The sequence below is a fragment of the Lepisosteus platostomus genome, chromosome 7 (assembly GCF_059453375.1).
Source record: "Lepisosteus platostomus isolate fLepPlt1 chromosome 7, fLepPlt1.hap1, whole genome shotgun sequence".
Lineage (NCBI taxonomy): Eukaryota > Metazoa > Chordata > Actinopteri > Semionotiformes > Lepisosteidae > Lepisosteus > Lepisosteus platostomus.
The window spans coordinates 60,308,432-60,327,444 of record NC_142617.1 but is presented as its reverse complement, the minus strand read 5'-3'; the positions used below and the strand labels follow the sequence as shown (position 1 = coordinate 60,327,444).

Here is a 19,013-nt window from a genome sequence, read left to right as displayed (position 1 = left end):
CCACCTGAGACAAATGCATTTGGGTCAACTCGAGCTCATATCAGCTCAAGTACTAGCATACTGCAGTGACCAGATTCCAGTACAGAACAGAAAGCAAGCTATCATTCAAATGGGCAATCAAACTCGATTGAAGGTACAGCAGCTCACCTTGATGTCCCCTGACTTATTGGACTTCAGCTCCTGCAGCTCCTGTAACACACAGAATCTTAAGTAAACACAATTACTTATCTTATTTCTGCCTTGAGGATTATTGTAAACATATCAAGAACAGCAGTTCGTTAAACATAAAAAGATGCTAGGCTTTATAATTTTAAAATAAAACTATAATTTACCTGTATGGGTTGTTTATGTAATCTAGTTTGCCCATATTTTGGAATAATTCCAGAGAAGAGTAACCAGATGTTTTCCAGGGCTTAATGGAACCTCCTGCGCTAACCGTCTGAAGAAACCAAAACCTTTTAGTCTTGAATAGAGAAAATTATGAGAAGAATTGGATCAAGGGTTCAAATTCCTCAAAGGCTCTGATGAAATCAACCCAACGGAGGTCTTTAGAATATACAGTGCGACATGAGCCACAGAACACAAATGAAAACTACTTGGAAGTGCATACAAAAAAAAGAGAAAAGGAGGTATTTCTGTATCTAAAGGATTGTGGAAGTATGGAAGATACCCAGGCATGTTCCTGGAACTCATACCCTGGCTTCTTTCAAGAACCAGCTGAATGAGACCCTTGAATCAATCAACTACTAACAGCTGGATGACCTCCTCTCATTTGCAACCACTCTTATGTTCTGTTGCCCATACATCGCCATGCTGTGAGCCATGATCCTTGTGCAGTTTCTCCAAGGCTATTTGAGTGAGTGCTCACTACTGAAATCCTCCTAGGAGGATATGTGGAGCAGTACAGCAGATACTACTCTGAACACACACTTTTTACATCTGTCCTGAATACAAAGTGAAGGTATCAGCACTAGGAGGAGACTGAAGGGATGTTTTGTAAAAAAAAAAGGACTCTCTGAGTAACAGGACATCAGACTTACAGTATATACTGTAGTTTTACTCAGTTCTTGTATACTGTAACACAGATGACTTCATTGATATATTAAACATAATTATTAACTGAGTTCAGCATTCTATAAATCTCCCCAAGGACAGGAGGACCAAAGAACATCTTGCAATTTTAGTTCTATTGAAGTTGACTATGGTACAATGCACACTAAATCGAATTAAAAGATTTAGTCTTACAGAGAACATACTGTATGTAAAAAATCAAAGAAGGAGATAGACTGTTTTAATACTTCATGGTTGGTTGCTAAAATTGTACAAAGCACTACTATAACCACATTAAGAATATTATGTACAACATTTGACATCTCATTACCAAAATGTCTTTACATATGTGAATCTGTCCAGAGAAGAGAAACTCGATATAGACTTGGACAAAAAAGGAATTTCCTACACTGAAAAGCTAAAAGACCTAAGGCGTTGACAAAGTCAACCCAATGGACTTCTTCAGACTCAACAGTGAAACACAAAGCGGAGGACAGGAGAACAGGAGGCATTTCTTTATGTTGTACAAAGGGTTGTGGGAGGCTTGAACAACCCACCCAGTCATACTGTTGTAGCCAATCCCTTGGATATCTGGGGTTCAGTCAAGAAACCGCAATATGAGATCCTCAGAGAAATTATCTACAAGTAGTATAATGGACCTAAGAACCTTTTTTACATTCTTTAGTTCTTCTGTACCAATATGTATTAATGTTTTCCAAGTCTTTATTAATGTGTATATCACAGTAGATTAAAATAAAATACATATATAATACAAAATAAGTTAAAAATACTTGACATACATTATGAACCATGCTGTCTTGAGACATTAATTGTTAACAAATTACTACATTAGTTCTATGCCTTAAAAATTAAATTAAGCTCTGTTTCTTCCTATTATTGAGTCACTGACGTGTAATTGTGTTTTGACGTGCTCCAATGATGCAATGTGCACCAGTAATTTAATGGAGCCTCAATTATTTCAGTTAACCTAATAGAGTATAATTACATCATTAATAGCAACATAAAGCAATTCATGCACCAGTTATATTTATTTTAATTAATGCACTGAAGAGTACATGTGAACTAAACATAACACTAAACCCACTGAAGAAAAGAGGAAAGATCCTGATTTGGAAGTTGTGTGTTTCTACTGTTAATCAAGTTAAGCTGGGCATTCAGAAATGTCTGCAATTAGGCCATTCCCAGTTAAGTCATTAAGCTAACATCCATAGGAAAGGACAATGGCACAAACACAGGATCAGACACACTGTACTGACAGGGGAATCAAGAATAGGGAGAAAAAAGGACAATATCAGTAGCAACAGCCCAAGACATTTGTGCCTTGAGAAAATGCCTCCTTCAGATCACACTCAAAACCATATTTTGCCAAGGTAATCTACTAGTTTCCATTAATTTGTGAGTATCAATGTAGTGAGTGGGAATTAGTTTTGGTTAGGGTCGGTTTTTGTTTAAGAAGACACAGGTTTTCTCTTTGCCTCTTAGGTGTTTTTCTATGTCATAGAAGGTAGGGCTCTGGAACTCAAGAGTATTACACATATTTGTTTAAAGTATAACTGTTGTCTGTTGGTGTTATTGTTAAGAAATATTTGTTTTAAGTCTGAAGCTTATTATTACAGTTACAAAGCTGTGCTAGGGAATACATGTACTTTGAAACACTCTGTAATCCCTTACTTCAGGATTACAATATCAAGATTATGTTTTTTATTGTATGATTCTCATATCTAAGTCAATCAAAATAATATTGTTATATTCGTTTTCAAATCATATCACACTCCCCTTTTGTAACAGCGGGTGGCAATGATTACATCCTGCAGCTGAGTTTGGTAACAATTTCTTATTTTTAAGATAATATTTAAAATCCCAAAGTATATAGGTGGGGACAGATCTGGGAACTACCTCAGACTCAGTGGGGAAACCAGGACAATAGAAAACTAAAAGGGAACTCATTTTTAATAGAGCAACTCCCCTCTGCCTAGCCTCAGCAGCAGTAGTGCATAGTCTTCAGTAGTGCATCTCCCCTGCTGGTGCTCGTAGTCACAGTAGGCTTGTGGAACAGCTTTGACTTCAGCTGCCACACTGGAGACTAGATCCCAGATAATTTACATTGGTCGCAGTTTGCTCTAAATTTACCTGATTTTAAACATCTACTATGCTCATTATATTGCCATATAAGTAAAGAAAATAACACATATCAACTGACGGGAGTCTTCAAATGTTTGGATAGATTCAGATAAGTGAACCCACTTACTCCAGGAAAAATAAAAATGTTAATGTAAACTTCAGATCTGCCCCTCTTTAAAAGAGAACAAACAACAAGTCAGTAAGCCATTACAAGTCATTACAAATGTACCAGGATGTTTGGCTTAATGAGAATTTATAATATACTGTATATATAAGGTATATAAGGTTTCATGGACATCTTAGTACAAGGAATAACATCTTCAGGGAACTGAGCAAAAAATATTGCTTTTGATGGAATCTAGGCAATTTTACCTCATAAAATGTGGCTAAAATGACAGCCTTAGTTTATTCTTGATTGAAAATTATGTCAGAATTATAATGTCCAGGTTCAGCATTGCTCCCACTGTCCATTAAATTAATTTCTGAATTACAGTAATGGATTCAGGTTGCCTACAGAGAGACCAGAGTGTGTGCTAATGAAATACCCATGTACTGTAATAATGGTCATTTTTGCAATAATCGTACTGTTACCAGGAGTAACATGGGGAGACAGATGACATTAACATTTGGTCAGTGTCTGTCTATGGCACAGAAAGCCGGCTGGCCTATTTAGAAGGCAAACTAAAATACACACAGCATTGTAATGCATGGCAGAGTACAGTGAAGTCACGTTCTCCCATAAGCACTTTCTCTTGCCATTTGCCTCAGTAGTCTCCAGTCAGCTTGTGCATCTCAGCCTAACACATGGCAGTGCAATGTGCTTCCAGATCTTTGGAAGCTGTGAGTGATTGTTCTGTCATCTAAGAGAAAGGGACTCCTTCTTGCATGGCTGAACACTTGTCATTTTAAGGTGACTCACTAGAGCCGCATCCCACACATCCAGTCACAGAGTATCGGCCCTGCTGTCTGCCCACAGATGTGCAGAAGTTAACACTCCACAGAAGTATGAATCTAAATCCCTGTCTCGATGTGAAAGTTTACCATGGTAAATTTCAATGGTACGCAGTTTTCCTTGGTATTTATTTTCCCCTTTGAATCCACACTATGTTTTGTGTATTTTTTACACAATAATAAACTCTTAAAAAGAGTGAGACTGTTTTGAATATTTAAGCCTGTGTAGAGCCCTTCTGCTGTTACACTTATTCTTAAGTGCACCCAGAGGGAACAGGTCTAAGCTACACTTTTTAAAAACCGAGAGATCACAATTATTGAAAACATAGCTGGGCAAGTTGTTTTACAAGATATTTTTAAAGAAAAAATAGTTTTCTTTCTTAAGATCGTTTTCTTTAAAAATGCCGTTTTTAAACTTCTGCCAGGTCTCATTTTCCAGGGACAAATATACCCCCACAGTTGGTTTCTATCACAAAATAATTATAAAAGGTAAGAAAATAATTGGACCACCGCAGACCATCTGTCAAAGCTTGCTGCCCCAATTAACTGATTTTGACTGAGAATCAGAGGGGACTGACGATGTGCATCTTCATAACCAGCTAACCATTAGGATATAACCCTTACCAGCCCAAAACAAAACAAAATGTCTCTGTTTGAACTGATAAAAACATCTTACTTTAGTCTCTACCCCCTGAGTTCTGTTAGAGTTACTTGAAATGCTTGCCAGTGTATCCTAATACACAGCTGTCCAGGGCAGCTAAATGGAAGGACCTCTGGTCTCTCTCTGTGGCTACTGGGCTCCCTAAAAGTGTGGCTGGTGTTTGTACCAAAATGTACCATTCAAGAGCAAAAAATAGATGCATAATAATCATTGAAAAGAAGAAAGCAACAGACAATAAAGAATACTAGCTCATAAAAAGACATAAAAGAGGTGTCGGTTGATCTTATCAAATGATTCTTTGGAAAGACCATTTAGTAGCACTCTTCTGAAATGATGAAAGCCCAGTGAAGGCATGGAGAAAGATTATTCATGATTATGCTGCTGAGCAGATGGCCACATATGTCCACTGGGGTTTTAATTTTCATAATCTTTCTAAAATCTGTCAGATTTTATTCTTAAACTAAAAATTGTATAGAAACGGAAATCTAGGAAAAAATTAGCCTCTACACACTAAACCTCATTGGTCTAAGTATTAGGTCTTATAAATGTTCTGTTTTTACTAACCTGCTAAGTAATTATATGTGTTACAGCCAGAAGAGCCTCACTATATTACTAACACTAAGATAAAGTAAATGGATCTATGGAGATCCTTCGACAGTGGAAAAACTCTAACTTCCATGGAGCCTGGGGCCTATGGAGAACAATCTTGAAGACAATCTTACATACCTAGCAAACACCTGACACAGGTTTACAAGGGAAGGAGATTAACCATTCTGAATCTTAAGACTGAATAACAAGGAAAAATAGAGTAGGTTATTAGTGAGTGATAATTTCTGGAGGGGGAATATGAACCGGAAAATTTTTAATTTGCACTAGCTGAGGTGCATGTTTCAAAATTAAAAACCCCAAATGGAACACAGAAGTGAGAACACAAAAATATACACCATTTTTAATAGTGCATTCTCTAGATAAACTGCCTGTGAGTGACATCCCCCAGTAGTTTACACATGCTTCTCCTTGGGGGATATCAGGGAACTGAAAGGGTCTCCGAAGAGCAATGCACTCCATAAGAACACAAATGTCTTGAAGAAAGAAAAGACGCCAGTCAGATGACTGCCTGGCAAGAAGAGCAGAGGGCCAGCCGAGATGTTCACCGTGTCTCAGCTTTTCTAATCATTCACCTCTCGCAAGCACTTGATGATGTCCAGTTGTGTCCGTTGTTTACAGCTTGATTCTTCGAGCTGCTGCTGCAGGACAGACACTTCAGGCTGTAGCTCCTCTGGGAGCAGAGTTAGAGAGCTGTGGAGCAAAATCAATATTTTCACCTCTGCCTCCTTTATAAAAAAAACATTTCTTCAAAAATGTTGATAATGTTGATGATGATGATGATGATTATTATTGTTGACACAATACACATATTGTACAATACTGATTCAATGACACCTATCCTGCTTATATTTGTCAGTAAACTTCTTACAGCAGTGTGAGGAGCATGTGCAAGACAGATGAATGGATTAAACTGTTCCTTCCTCACTTAGGAAGGCCAGAAAAACACATAAAACATCCACTCACCTCGGATGGCTATGTGTTATGAACCAAAGACACACACCACACAAAAATCTATACTAAAAAACTACTGTACACGCCTTCAACTAAATCAAAGTATCAGGACTATTATTAAGGACTATTACATTCTAAAGTGTGATCTGAACAATACATCACACAAAACCACGCTTGCAGAATCAACCCTCCACACATAAAAGGTGGAAAAAGAAACAATATTGGATCTCATAATGAAGACCTATTCTAGTTAGCTCTGTTAGCTTAAACACATCATTTTAAAGATCAAAGGAGATGATTAACACTTGTCTTGAAATTAACAGTAAAATGAAATTTTATTATGCTGCTTTGTGGACATGAGGTGATTATAATGTTTGTGGCCAGAAAGAAACTTGTGGAAAAATAAAAGTATTACATGCTGCCTGTATAGCTAAAACTATCACGCTTCAGACATGTTAGTGTATGTTATTAAAAAGGAGGAGATTTCACAAGCTTGCCCAGCATAGACAAGCTTGACTTACTCTGTAATGGTGCCTCTGTCTTGCCTTGACATTCTTCGATCCTCTACAAAAAACAAAAAAACAAAACAGCAGAAAAAAATGAAGACCGTGATTACTCATGACCAGACCAATTCTTCTATGGTTTTTACAGGTCTCATAGTAGGAGTGATTAAATAAACTGGAGACTAAATAAGTGTTAATCTATTCACCTCATTACTGCAGCAATATAAATGCTGTTTTTATCTTTGCAATCAATCTTTACTTCTCTTTTTCCGTTTCAGTCATAATGTCTATGAGAAAGAAATACCAACAGTTGCAACATTCCTCTCATTTTTCACTATTCTCTTATAACACTTCAGTAGAAGTGATTTATTTAGATGATTTATGAATTTCAGCTGTCTGATCAATTATATTTGAAATCACTGCAGTGGCATTACAGCTTAGGCCATGAACAGCACAGCACTGTAACACATCATAGACTACAACGTCAGAGACATATTGGTTTATACAAACACATTGAGAAACCACATGTAAGTGCTACTATTAATTTGAAAAATGTCCTCTTGTACTTTAATTACCATGGACTAAATGCATATTTTATGAATAATTAAGAATATTTACTGTAATATCCTTTGTGATCTTTCCCATGAAAAGCACTATACAAAGTAGGGTTTCTTCATGCTGGTTGTTGCAATCATCTTGCTGGCTTTCTAGGACAGAGGCCAAAAGCTTCCCTTGCAAGTAGACTATTACGAATTGGTCTGAAACACTGACAGTGTAGAAACAGCTGGCTGTAAATCCAATCTGTACCAATTAGACTGGACTTGCAGTTTGGACACATCCTCATTAAAAATCTGATGCCACACTTGAAAAGTTGAAGAGTTGGATAGGTCTCCCCCACAGTTAGAAAGTGACCCTGGGTTCAAGCTTGATTCATGTCAAGGAATTTTGTCCAGGATGCCAAACACTTGCATGACTCCTGTCCAGAGCTAGAGCTCTCTGTGGGTTAAGAACAGTAGTTAAGAACTCCAGTCAATAACCTAGTCTGACTGGCTCCTCATTTTTTAGTAGAACTCCTTCAGCGTCATGGTACTAAATCACAGAAAGTAGGCCCATTTAGTTTTTCATTTCTACAGTTAAGGGCAGACCTGCGTAGAAGCACTGTTTAATGAACAAGAAACAGGGCTATATAAATTTAAAGACAAAACCAGAAGACATACATAAAAGCAAATCTCACAAATGAAGTGCAAACAAACGTCTTACATTGTATTTATATACACTTTGTTTATATGACTCAAATTAAAGCAAACAAAGCTTTTCCTGTGAAAAGATTTTGTAAATGTTTAATGTCCATTATAAAGCTGGAATGGCAAGCCTCGTACCATTCAAATCTTGAACAGTAGCGCGACCTTGTGGCCAAAGTGAGAAAACATTTAACTTTAAAACTGACAAAGCCCTGCAACAAGCACGGTTCATGAAGCCATCCTGAAATCAATGTCTCATGTTGTGTCATCTTGTCAAATGTGCAGGGATTCTGGGTAGCCTGTTGGCTGTCATATTTTCACTGTTGCTCACTCCTGCTCCCAGAACTAGACATATGTGGTATGGTCAGATTTGAAAGTACACATTCAATGACAAAATGGTCAAACTGAGAAAAGGAATTTAAATTATTTCAAGAAGCTGGGCGTTACACCTCAGTAGAGTTATAATTAACTGTAATAATAATTGGAGTAAATGTTCTTTGAAAGAACTTTGAGATCATGATTAATGAATTCTTACATTTAAACAGCCAAGAACTCACAGAATCATTTCATATAACTGCATGATCCAGCCATACATTTGACCAGTGGTGTTAGACTGTCAGAGAAGAGAATAATGCACCAATTTATTAACTGAAAACATTTTTGAAAAGCTAGCATTTCCCCTTGCCATCACAGCTCATAATCCTAGAGCACACGACTGATACAACATGTACACTAGGTTGTGATTACGGAAATCTCTAGGCAGCTGAACAAAAAAAAAGCAATGGGTCTCATAACATTAGCTTTCAGGAGAGAAAGAAAAAATAAGTTTTACCTTGACATGTCTGCTGTTCAATTCCCACTGGTGGAGCAAAAACTCTTCCACTGGAACAGGCAGAAAGAAATCGGCCTCTTAGGATACAATTTGCATGATGAGTGTGGTACAACATTCTTTGTCTTTGTTTCTATGAAATGAAAATTACAGATTCTAAAATACCCCATCCACTTCCCCTATATCTCCAGTATCATTCTGGGCTCCAATCCATGCAGGAAGCAACAGGAATAAAAGCAAGCATAAAACATAATTCCACACTTGACAAACACCTGGCAGATAATATTGAATACAAACAAGAGAACAGTGTTACACGCAGGAATCAAAAACAAACTATCATTCTAAAATAGGAAACCTATAATCCATTTTTTTTTAAAAAGGTTATCATTAAGATGGGGCACTACAAATTTTGGAAGCTTGTGTCAGACTTGACCTCACTTGGGTGAGAGAGCTGTCCTGCTGTGTCTCACTGAATATCAATTAGTAATTCCAAAATTTGGGATCTAAGGGAAATAGTATTTATAATTGTTTTTATAATTTAAAAATGTAGAACCAAAATAGGCCTGGGAAGTTGAGCATATGGTAAGGTGATTCAGAAGAGGAAACTATCAAGAGCTCGACATCTTTCAGCCAGACAGGGACATCTCTGTATACTAACCTGGGAGATGCACTTCTGCTTAATCCCTCTGTCTCTCTCGCTGATCTTACCTGTAGCTGTGAAGAGACCATGAAGCAATTTACATATTAAATAGAAAGGAATGTTACATGCCAGACCTTGACTTTCTATTTAATACTTAAAAAAAAGGTCCAGGGAATATAAACAATTGTAGAAAGACCCTAGAGAGGTGGATTTACAGCTGCACAAAGAATTACAAGGTAAGGACTGTGTAGGAGACCCTGGATGTGAGGACAGGTTTCAGCAGGAGACTGAACTTAAGAAATGTGGATTGTTCAATATAACTGTACCAACGTGAATCCACCTCCCACTTGGAAAAAGGCTCCACAGCCGAAACGTGGTGTTTCTTTTCTTCTCTTTTCAGCAGGGATAAACCTTTACTTGTTCCTTAGCAGCCTACGCGTGCTGAGGCAGCTCCCTCCTTGAACTCTAAACATCTCTATGTCACTTGGAGCCGTGGTGATTAGCTTCACACCTCCTGGGTTCAGCTCCAGCTTAGGGCGCTTTTTCATATTGTAGCGAATTTGGGTTCTTGGGGTTTCTGCCCTTGCCGCTCCTGCCCCAGTTCGTCCCTCGCCTCAGGATCGAACCCGGGGCTCTAGCGTCACTCAACAGGGATACAGCCGGCTGAGCTGGAGAAGGCCCTCGTCAGCCCACGCGGCCAACATCCCTGTTATGCGCAGGGGAGCAGAGGGTGGTGCCATCACCACTCTACAACCAGCTCGTACAACCTGTGTCGGCCATAGGTTACAATATTAAGTTGGCATGTTCTCTCCTTGCTTGAACTGGTGCTCCAGTTACTTTCCCATAAAGGAAGGTTAAGTCTGGCTACTCTAAATTATCCCTTCTGAGGGATGATCTTGAGGGGTTTCACAGTCCTAGGGCTTGTGCTGGGGTGGGACTGTAGAGAAACAGAATCCCATGAGCATGGTGGGACAAATAGAATCCTCTAATGTGTGGTCTCCCTGGTGAAATAAGAATATACTGCCTAAGGAAAATTTTCAAGAAATTAAGAACAAATGTGTCACTTCAACAACTGTATTTCATATAAAGTTACTACAACTTAAATCTGTTCCAGCATTATTTAAATAATACACTTCTAATACTCATAATTTCCTGTTCACCAGGCCCACATGGAAAAAAGCTGTTTGTTCCTATAATCCAGGTGGCTGTTGCACCTAATTGTAGATGAAGCAGGTCCTCTCCTGTAGTATGTAAGGTGCTTTAGAGCCCTCAGGGTGAAAAGAAATCTATAAAAGCAAAGTATTATTATTGTAGTTCACACAGTGCTACAGTTCGGTCTGTGCAGCATAGCCTGGCTCTTGCCTCTCCAGCTTCAGCTGTTGTCTGCAGGTACTGTATTCAACTCCACTTTCAGCAGAACCCCCCTTCATGCTGCAGAGACAGGGCACAGCGACTGACACCACATCACCTCTCCTAAACCCTGAACACTCTCCACACACAGAGGTTACTGGCACACCGGACACTAGCGGGACATGGCTATACCTTGAGGCTCCTCAGCTCTGTTTCAGCATTGGATTTCTGCTCCATCAGCCTCAGGATCTCCTCCCTGTGAACGTATAGATACAGTGCATACTTTTACATGTGGTATTGTCTAAACAATCTCCCATGGGATAGTCACTGAATACTTATTCATAATAACAATAGCCTCTGATTAGATATACGTCACAAATTAAAAATCCAGCAAGTGATTACTTTTCTTTGATTGTTTCTTCTTAAAATATATATATATATAATATGTAACTGGCAGGTAGGTTTTGATTTGGTTTGAACTGAACTGGCCTGGTCCACTTCTTTCCATTCTTTTTGGCAGATTTGCTCAAACTGCCTCAGTTTGCTTGGGGATCACTTAAAGACAGCATTTTTCAAATAATTCCACAGATTCTCAGGATCCAGGATTAACTGGGCATTCATACCGTTAAGCCACTTGAAATGTACAGAATTGATCTTGTTCCAGTTAAAAGGTGAATCTGCATCCCAATTTAATGTCTGAAGCAGATTTTCATCATGGAATTGAGAGTACTTTTTTCAATCTATATCTTGACAGGCTTCCTGGTTCCTGCTGATGAGAAGCAGATCTATTACATAATGCAGCCACTGCCGTGCATGATGCTAAAGATGGAGTAGACTGAGTGATGCACTGTGTTGGATCAGATGTAAGATCCAATTTTGTCTTGTCTCACCACAGCACCTGGCCAGCAGCCATATCACTCTGCAACTCACAACTAGCAACCCACTGAAGCTAAGTGTGAGCCTGGTCAGTACCTGGATGTGAGACCTCCTGGGAAAAACTAAGGTTGCTGCTGGAAGAGGTGTTGGTTTGGCCAGCAGGGGGCGCTCACCCTGCGGTCCATGTGGGTCCTAATGCCCCAGTATAGTGACGGGGACATTGTACTGTAAACAGGCGCCGTCCTTCAGATGAGACGTAAAACCGAGGTCCTGACTCTCCGTGGTCATTAAAAATCCCAGGGCGTTTCTTGAAAAGAGTAGGGGTGTAACCCCAGCATCCTGGCCAAATTTCCCATTGGCCCTTACCAATCATGGCCTCCTAATAATCCCCATCTATGAACTGGCTTCATTACTCTGATCTCCTCCCCACTGAGAGCTGATGTGTGGGGAGCGTTCTGGCGCACTATGATTGCCGTCGCATCATCCAGGTGGGGCTGCACATTGGTGGTGGTGGAGGGGAGTCCCCATTACCTGTAAAGCGCTTTGAGTGGAGTGTCCAGAAAAGCGCTATATAAGTGTAAGCAATTATGATTCCCTGATGTTTGCAGATCTATTGCACAGCACACATGGGATGTGAGTATGTTTTCAGTTTTAATATAAGCGTCCTTTGTGGAGTGACTGGGATATTGTTGATTTGGGGACATTTTCTGTATAAATGTTACTCTCACCCTCCCAGTGGCGTCCAGGTTCCTCTTTCCCAGATGGCTCAGATTGGAGGGACAGCCTGATCTAGCCAGTGTCTGTGTACCTTCCCTTCTTTACCTCTTTAGCATATTCCCAGTGTTTTCTTGCCAATTTATTGAATGTTATTGACTGTGTCACATGTGACTTTACACTAACGTTAACTCCTTCACCAGTGAACAACTGACTGAAAAATGCTCGGTGAGGATGTCAATTAATGTTACAAAACATTCAGGTACTACTACTACAGGTTTCTGCACCAAAGTCTACAACAAATATCTTTTTCCCCATCTTCTTTCATCATTATTAAAAATAATTATTTTAGATAATCAGAAATAATCTAATGACTGAGTTGACTCGGGCATAATCATCATATTTAATAGTATAATAGTGATATGAAAACTATTATGTGTAACTATAGTTTGAATTAAAAATGTAAACTACAAAAGGTTTTCTAAATTTTCCAAGAGTTTTCGTTTATCTTTCACTAGACCAAAAACAGTAATTAACTGATTGACTGTTTTTTCCTTTGAGCCCAAAATACAAGGAAGGACAGAAAAAGTGATGCACACTGTTCCTAGAAAGGGGATCCACTCTCCCCAGCACCAGGCCAGAGCGCTCCAGTGAAGGACTGTGGGATGTGCACTTACTGATTATTCTGCACTTCTGTCTTCAGTCTCTCCAGCTCCTGAGACAGCTGTGCCACCTCTTCTTTCTGTTGGGACTTAAACAAAACTCTTCATCAGCCCAGCTCCCTGTCAACCACAGCTTGAGAACCATGTCCATTCTGCCTACAGTCTTGGAAAACCCTCCTTTTTTTCTAGCCTACATGAAGCGTTTATGGGAAAGTTCAGAATCGTCAAAAACATTTCTCGTTCAGTGTAAACCTGCATACATCTGAGGCTGCTGATGTATTAAAATAATTGGAGTCAGTGGGGTTGGACTGGCCAAATTTCAGTTGTGGTATAATGATACATTGTTCGCATAATTCATTGTAAAAGAATCCTTAGGAACTAAAGTGTTCCTGAGCTCCATGAAACTCTTTAAATTGTTCATTCATTCAAATGATCAAAAACCCACACTTACACAATGGTTAGTGAGCTTGAATATTTGTGAGGTGGTTTATCTCATGTAAAGGACACTAACACTAGCAAATTACTTGAAGATAGTTCCACCTGCTGGATGTTCCTGTATGATTTAGAAACAACAGGGAACGCACACTCAGGTGGGTGTATTTAGGGTTTGTGTGTAAACAGGAAGGGGGAGTGCTCACAGTGTTAGTGCTGATTGGGAAGCAGTCTGGGATGTTAGCAGTCAAAGGAGTTCTTAGCTGTGTTTATAATATTCAGCGAAAAGTACTGAAATGAGCTTTTCCCGCTTTTGTTGCAGTGCTGCTGAGGACTATTATGCTCCTGCTTTCAAATGCTATTTTGGACTCTGTAAAGCAGATAAACATGTAGTAAAAGAGCATAGATTTGTTGTACAGTTTTATTCATCTGTTATCTGTTTCATTCATTTACAGCTACACTGCATTAAACTTGATTCAGTCTATCCCGGAAGTTTAAAGGGCGGGACGCGTCAGTTATTTGGGGGTACCGTGTCAGCAGGGGTCTGTGGCTGCCCCTGAGCCTCTTCCAGGTCCACCTCCAGCTCCCTGGACCGCAGGGCCACTGCCGCCTCCTGCCACCTCTCCTTCCAGTGTGCGGCCACCCTCTGCAGCTCTTCCACCTGGCTCAGCAAGCCCTTCACCTGCTCTTCATGCTCCTCCTCTTTCTGACGGAGTCCAGCCTCTCTCACACGAAGATCCGCCCCCTGTTCCTGGCAGCAGCTCCGCAGCTCCTGGTTCTCAGAGCGCAGAGCCTGCTGGGAATCCCTGCAGAAAGCAATACAGCAGATACAACCGGATATTTAAAGTCATTTCATACTGCAACACAACCAACCAGAAAACTGCTACAAACTATTAAAATGTAATTTTATATAAATAAGTCTTTGTTTTAAGATTTGATTTATATTTATGTTTGATTTATGTGCAGCAAAAACTGAGAAAATGAAAGGCTGTGAGGTTCCCAAATGTCTCTGCTTTCTAAAGCCTCTGCCCTGCATGAGCAGTCATTATCTGGAAGCTGCCACTGCAATCCCAGACTCTTCCATAGAGTGACAACTACTGAGGGACACTGGGAAACAGAAATAGCTAACTGCTGTCTAGCTGAACTGGATCTAGCCAAGTGGATCCTTGACTCACAATATAACAGCAATCCCTGTCAACAGTTGACCAGGCACTTGAAAGCACCTATAATAAAGTATGGACAATTTTTTAGATAGTCAATAAAGTTTTTTAATTTTCAACACACCTATTTTAAAACACAGGAATGGGCAATTTTCATTTAAGAGCAGTGTTTATAACCTTTTAAATGGATGTTGGCTTTATACATTGGTATCGTCTCACATTATATCCTGAGAAGTCCTTCCTGGATTGTAAAATCAAGCAGGAATGCTCTCTGAAGTCAACTTCATCAACTCAAGGAGTGACCCCTACAATTATACCTTTAATTCAGGTGAAAAAATAAGCCAAAATATCAAAATATGGAGTCCAAATGATTTTAATCTGGGAAAAATGAAAAATTAGCCTGTTTTTGCAAATATCTTTCCATGCCCCCAGCATTCCACGCCTCCTGTCTGATCCCCAGATCACCTCAGAGCTTGGCAGGTCTCTCTGAGCTCCTGAAGCTCTTCCTGGTGGCCCAGGTGGCCCACCTCTGTGCCCATCAGCAGTTCCTTTTCTCCGATGAGCTGGGAGCGCTCCATCTCCAGGGCACTGATCTGATTAGTGTGGATCACTTTCTCCGCCTCCAGCTCGTGCACCTGCTGCAGTGCTGTATCCAGTCTCTGCTTCACTTCGGCCAACTCTGAGGCCACCCTCTCGTTCACCTGGGGGGTGGAATAAGCAACCACACCAAACATAGAACATACAGTATAACCTGAAGGGCACTCATAGAAAGTACATCTACCTGAAAACTCAGATTTCTACTGTATATAGGGTTTTGTCTGCGTGACACTTTGTCTGTGAGCCACTGTTATAAAAAGTCAAATTTTCCAAGAGGTTTTCTGTCTGCAGTGCGTAAACCTCGTCTCTGCTACCTGTAACAGTGTGGGAGTGGGAGGAGCCGCAGTGAACACGGGTGACAGCTGACGCCCCATGTGGGGGGGCGGAGGCACTGGTGTGAGGCAAGCCAAAACCCTCAAGAAAAGAAAAGGAATAAGAAAAAGTGCACCGCTTTGCACGGTGGCACCCAGACTGGACTGTCCCTATTTAGCAGGATCTAGACAGGAAGAAAAGGAGCGAGGCCAAAAAGAAAAGAAAACCCGCCCATCGCCTCCAGGACTGTCTGGAACATTCTCCCCTTGTGGGGGTATCAGGACTGGAGCCCTCAGTGTGTCTTAAAGGGCCCCCACTGCTGCAGCTCCTCCTTAATTAGCCAGGATAGCTGCGTTTGGGAAGGCAACACGTCACCCTTAATCCACACTGAACACGCCCTCACATACTGTAGACACTGTACCACTAATATTCCTGGCAATATTTTATAAAAGGATTGCAGGAAAGTTTGCTTGTTGTTTGCTAGTTTGCTTTTACGGATGGCACACTGCAACATGAGTATGACCGCTGACAAAATTATAACTAAGACTTAATGTACATAGTTCAGTTCTTGAAGGAACTAAAAAAAGTCCAGATAAAAGATCATCAAGCCAGGTAAAAACAATCTCACGTTTTCACTGACAATGCAACACTGAGGCAGTTCCAAGTGTCCCAGTGCTGAGGTCCTTTTCTTGCACACCTGTTTGACAGTGAACAGCTCCTCCTTCATCAGCACTTTCTCTTGGTCCTGTCGGTTTGCTTGGGCCTTGGCTCCTACCAGCTCCTTGTGCAGCTCAGACACCTGTTCAGTGAAACCCTCACGGCCCAGCTTAGCACGTTCCAGCTCCAGCTCCAGCCCCTGGACACGCTGGTGAAGTTCTGCCTTCTCCTGCACAGGCACACAGAGATACTCCTTCACTACTATTCATTTATTTGATAATACTTTTATCCAAATGTACTCATTTCAGCTGATCTGCAGCAAACGGCAATGAAGTGCTTTGCTGAAGCACCTGCTCATCATAAATGTATCTCTTGCAACAGAAACAAAGAAGGCAAATCGTCTGCCATCACCCACTCCCAGAGTGTTTCAGTCCTATAACAGTGCTAACAGAGACAAACCCGACCTGTTCTGGGTAACTTGGTGTACCTGCAGGAAGCGCTCTTTATCAGCCAGGGCCCCAGACAGTGTCATCTTCAAGTCTTCGAGCTTCTGTTCCAGTCTCAGGTTCTTGGATGACAAGAGCTCCTTCTCCTGGGAACAAAGGACAAGACCTTCCATTTCACATGGCATCAACTGGCATTGATGAGTGCATTTCAAACCACAATGAACATAAAAAGTACACAGTAATATGTAAAACCTCCAATTTACATCACAAAATAGACAAACTTTAAAGGTATGTGCCATGCCATATTCTGTGATTCAAAATGAGGCAACCAAACATCCAGTGAGGTGAAGCAGCCCTATGACATTGTAAACAAGCAGGCTTGTGAATACAGCTCTTTTAATCCAACAGAAATATTGCTCTTGATTTTGAGACAGTTTTGCCCGCAAGTACTACTTACTTGTTAACTCTGCATGCAGATCACGTTGGAACACTTTTGTAGCAAAATGTCTGCTGCACAACCTTTACTTATTTGTTCGTACATCACAGTACATTACAGTAGTAGTCATTACAGCAAGTTATGAGCAGGATGGGGCCACTTTACATTGCAATTTGTGCAAATTCTCGCTCTCGCCCAAGATCAGCGGTCCGCGACAAAATGGAGACCACACAGTACTTTCACAAAGTTCACAATTTTGTGTTTAATTCCGAATTCATAAAATTTTGCAATACTGTCAATTTACTTATTTTATTCCCAAGATGTAATAACCGGTCAGAGAAATTGGGACTGCAGTTCCCCTTTAAAAGAGTGTGGGAGACAGTGTTTTGGAGAGGTAAAAGTTGAGAAGCAGGGAAGTTGTATAGGCTCTACAGGCCAGACAGAAATGTCTGGGGAGTGACATCCTCCCTGTCACAGTAGCCAGGGCTGAAGCGAAAAACAGTCAGAGTGGAGGTACTAAGATAGAAACAGCCAAACAACCAAGGAAGCAGACGCTGTGCAGGAACCAAGAGACTAGAAGTGAAAAGTAGTAACTAGAAGATGAGATACAGAGGCAAAGTACAAGAACAGACCCAATACCCAATCCAGGAAGGCAATCCAAGGGATTTTGCAAGCCAAAAATCTGGAAAAACTGAAACATAGAGGAACTAGGAGAAAACAATGTAAGCACGGAAAACAAGGACAATGGGCTGGCAGTAAGAGAAAGGAGCAAGGCAAGAAACAGGGTACAAGAATCAGGAGAAACAGGTAAGTCAAATCTGGAGCTCAAACCAGAGGTCACAAGACTGAGCACTGTTTACTGGGAGTAAGAGCACAGTTCATATAGAGCTGAGTGGAGCCCCAGGTACACTGGTCAGCTTGTGACTGGTTACAGCTGTCTGCATCATCTGTGCTTCTACTGCACAGCCCGTTCAGTCGCCAGCGCTTGGGGTGCCCTCTGGCAGCGAGTAGATGGAATCATAACACCCAGGTGTCACTCACTAGGCTGACTTGGCTGAACTGGCTTTGCAGGCAACTCAGTTCATCCTGTAGGTCACTCTGAGCCCGTACAGAGCTGGTAAGCCTCTGGTTGGTCTCATTGGTCTGGCTCAAGGCAGCCAGCTGTCCCTGTCAGAAGAGAAAGACAGATTATTGGTGTTCATTTACTAATCTTACTGAAACGCTTGAAGAGCTTCAGTGGTGCAATAACCATACCGTAATAAACAGTAACCATTACCATAGGTGATCTTCTTAATAGTTTTTTATCTAAAACAATTTTCCAAGACTAACCAGGACTAATTTCTTTTCAAAACCCTTTTCATATACGGTTTCAGCTCTTTCTCTTCCTGTGCACACTCTTTCTCACTTGCGTGTCCATTCTCACCTGCTCAGTCCTTTGTTTTCTTGTGTTTTATATTCTCACTGATTTACTCTCTCTCACACCTGAAGATGGCTTTACAGCCAAAATGTTTTTTTATTTTTCAGCCTGAAAAATTATGTTTTAACTGATACCTGTTCCCTTGAAGGTTATGCCAAGATGTCTTTTTTGGTAACTTTTGTTAATTTTCATCTTTTCATTTTTTTCTTCTATTTTTTTCTAAAATTATTCATTTTGTTTTGTTTTCTGCTCTAAAAGAAAAGGTTAAGGCTTGGTTTGCCATCTCTGTGCAATAAAGGGTGCAATTCTGTATTTAGACACCTAAATGCTCTTCTATTGTTGTGGAAAAATCTGTAACCCTAAGAGCCATGGGTTGT

The 19,013-nt window shown here is 40.5% G+C and overlaps 1 protein-coding gene across 7 annotated transcripts in view; it reads right to left on the bottom strand.

Annotated features, from left to right (window-relative positions):
- Window positions 1–19,013, bottom strand: part of LOC148659368 (uncharacterized) — a 56,782-nt gene that overhangs the window by 18,342 nt on the left and 19,427 nt on the right. For 6 of the 7 annotated variants that reach the window (XM_088641510.1, XM_088641511.1, XM_088641509.1 and 3 more), the window contains 12 exons: window positions 18,261–18,386; window positions 16,825–16,929; window positions 16,378–16,566; window positions 15,237–15,472; window positions 14,141–14,417; window positions 13,195–13,268; window positions 11,120–11,183; window positions 9,596–9,651; window positions 8,941–8,990; window positions 6,886–6,928; window positions 5,986–6,103; window positions 148–189 (listed from right to left, as the gene is read on the bottom strand). In XM_088641510.1, coding sequence (XP_088497636.1) covers window positions 148–189; window positions 5,986–6,103; window positions 6,886–6,928; window positions 8,941–8,990; window positions 9,596–9,651; window positions 11,120–11,183; window positions 13,195–13,268; window positions 14,141–14,417; window positions 15,237–15,472; window positions 16,378–16,566; window positions 16,825–16,929; window positions 18,261–18,386 — 1,380 coding nt within the window. The remainder of the gene's footprint in view (window positions 1–147; window positions 190–5,985; window positions 6,104–6,885; window positions 6,929–8,940; window positions 8,991–9,595; window positions 9,652–11,119; window positions 11,184–13,194; window positions 13,269–14,140; window positions 14,418–15,236; window positions 15,473–16,377; window positions 16,567–16,824; window positions 16,930–18,260; window positions 18,387–19,013) is intronic. The other variant, XM_088641514.1, reaches the window with a different exon arrangement.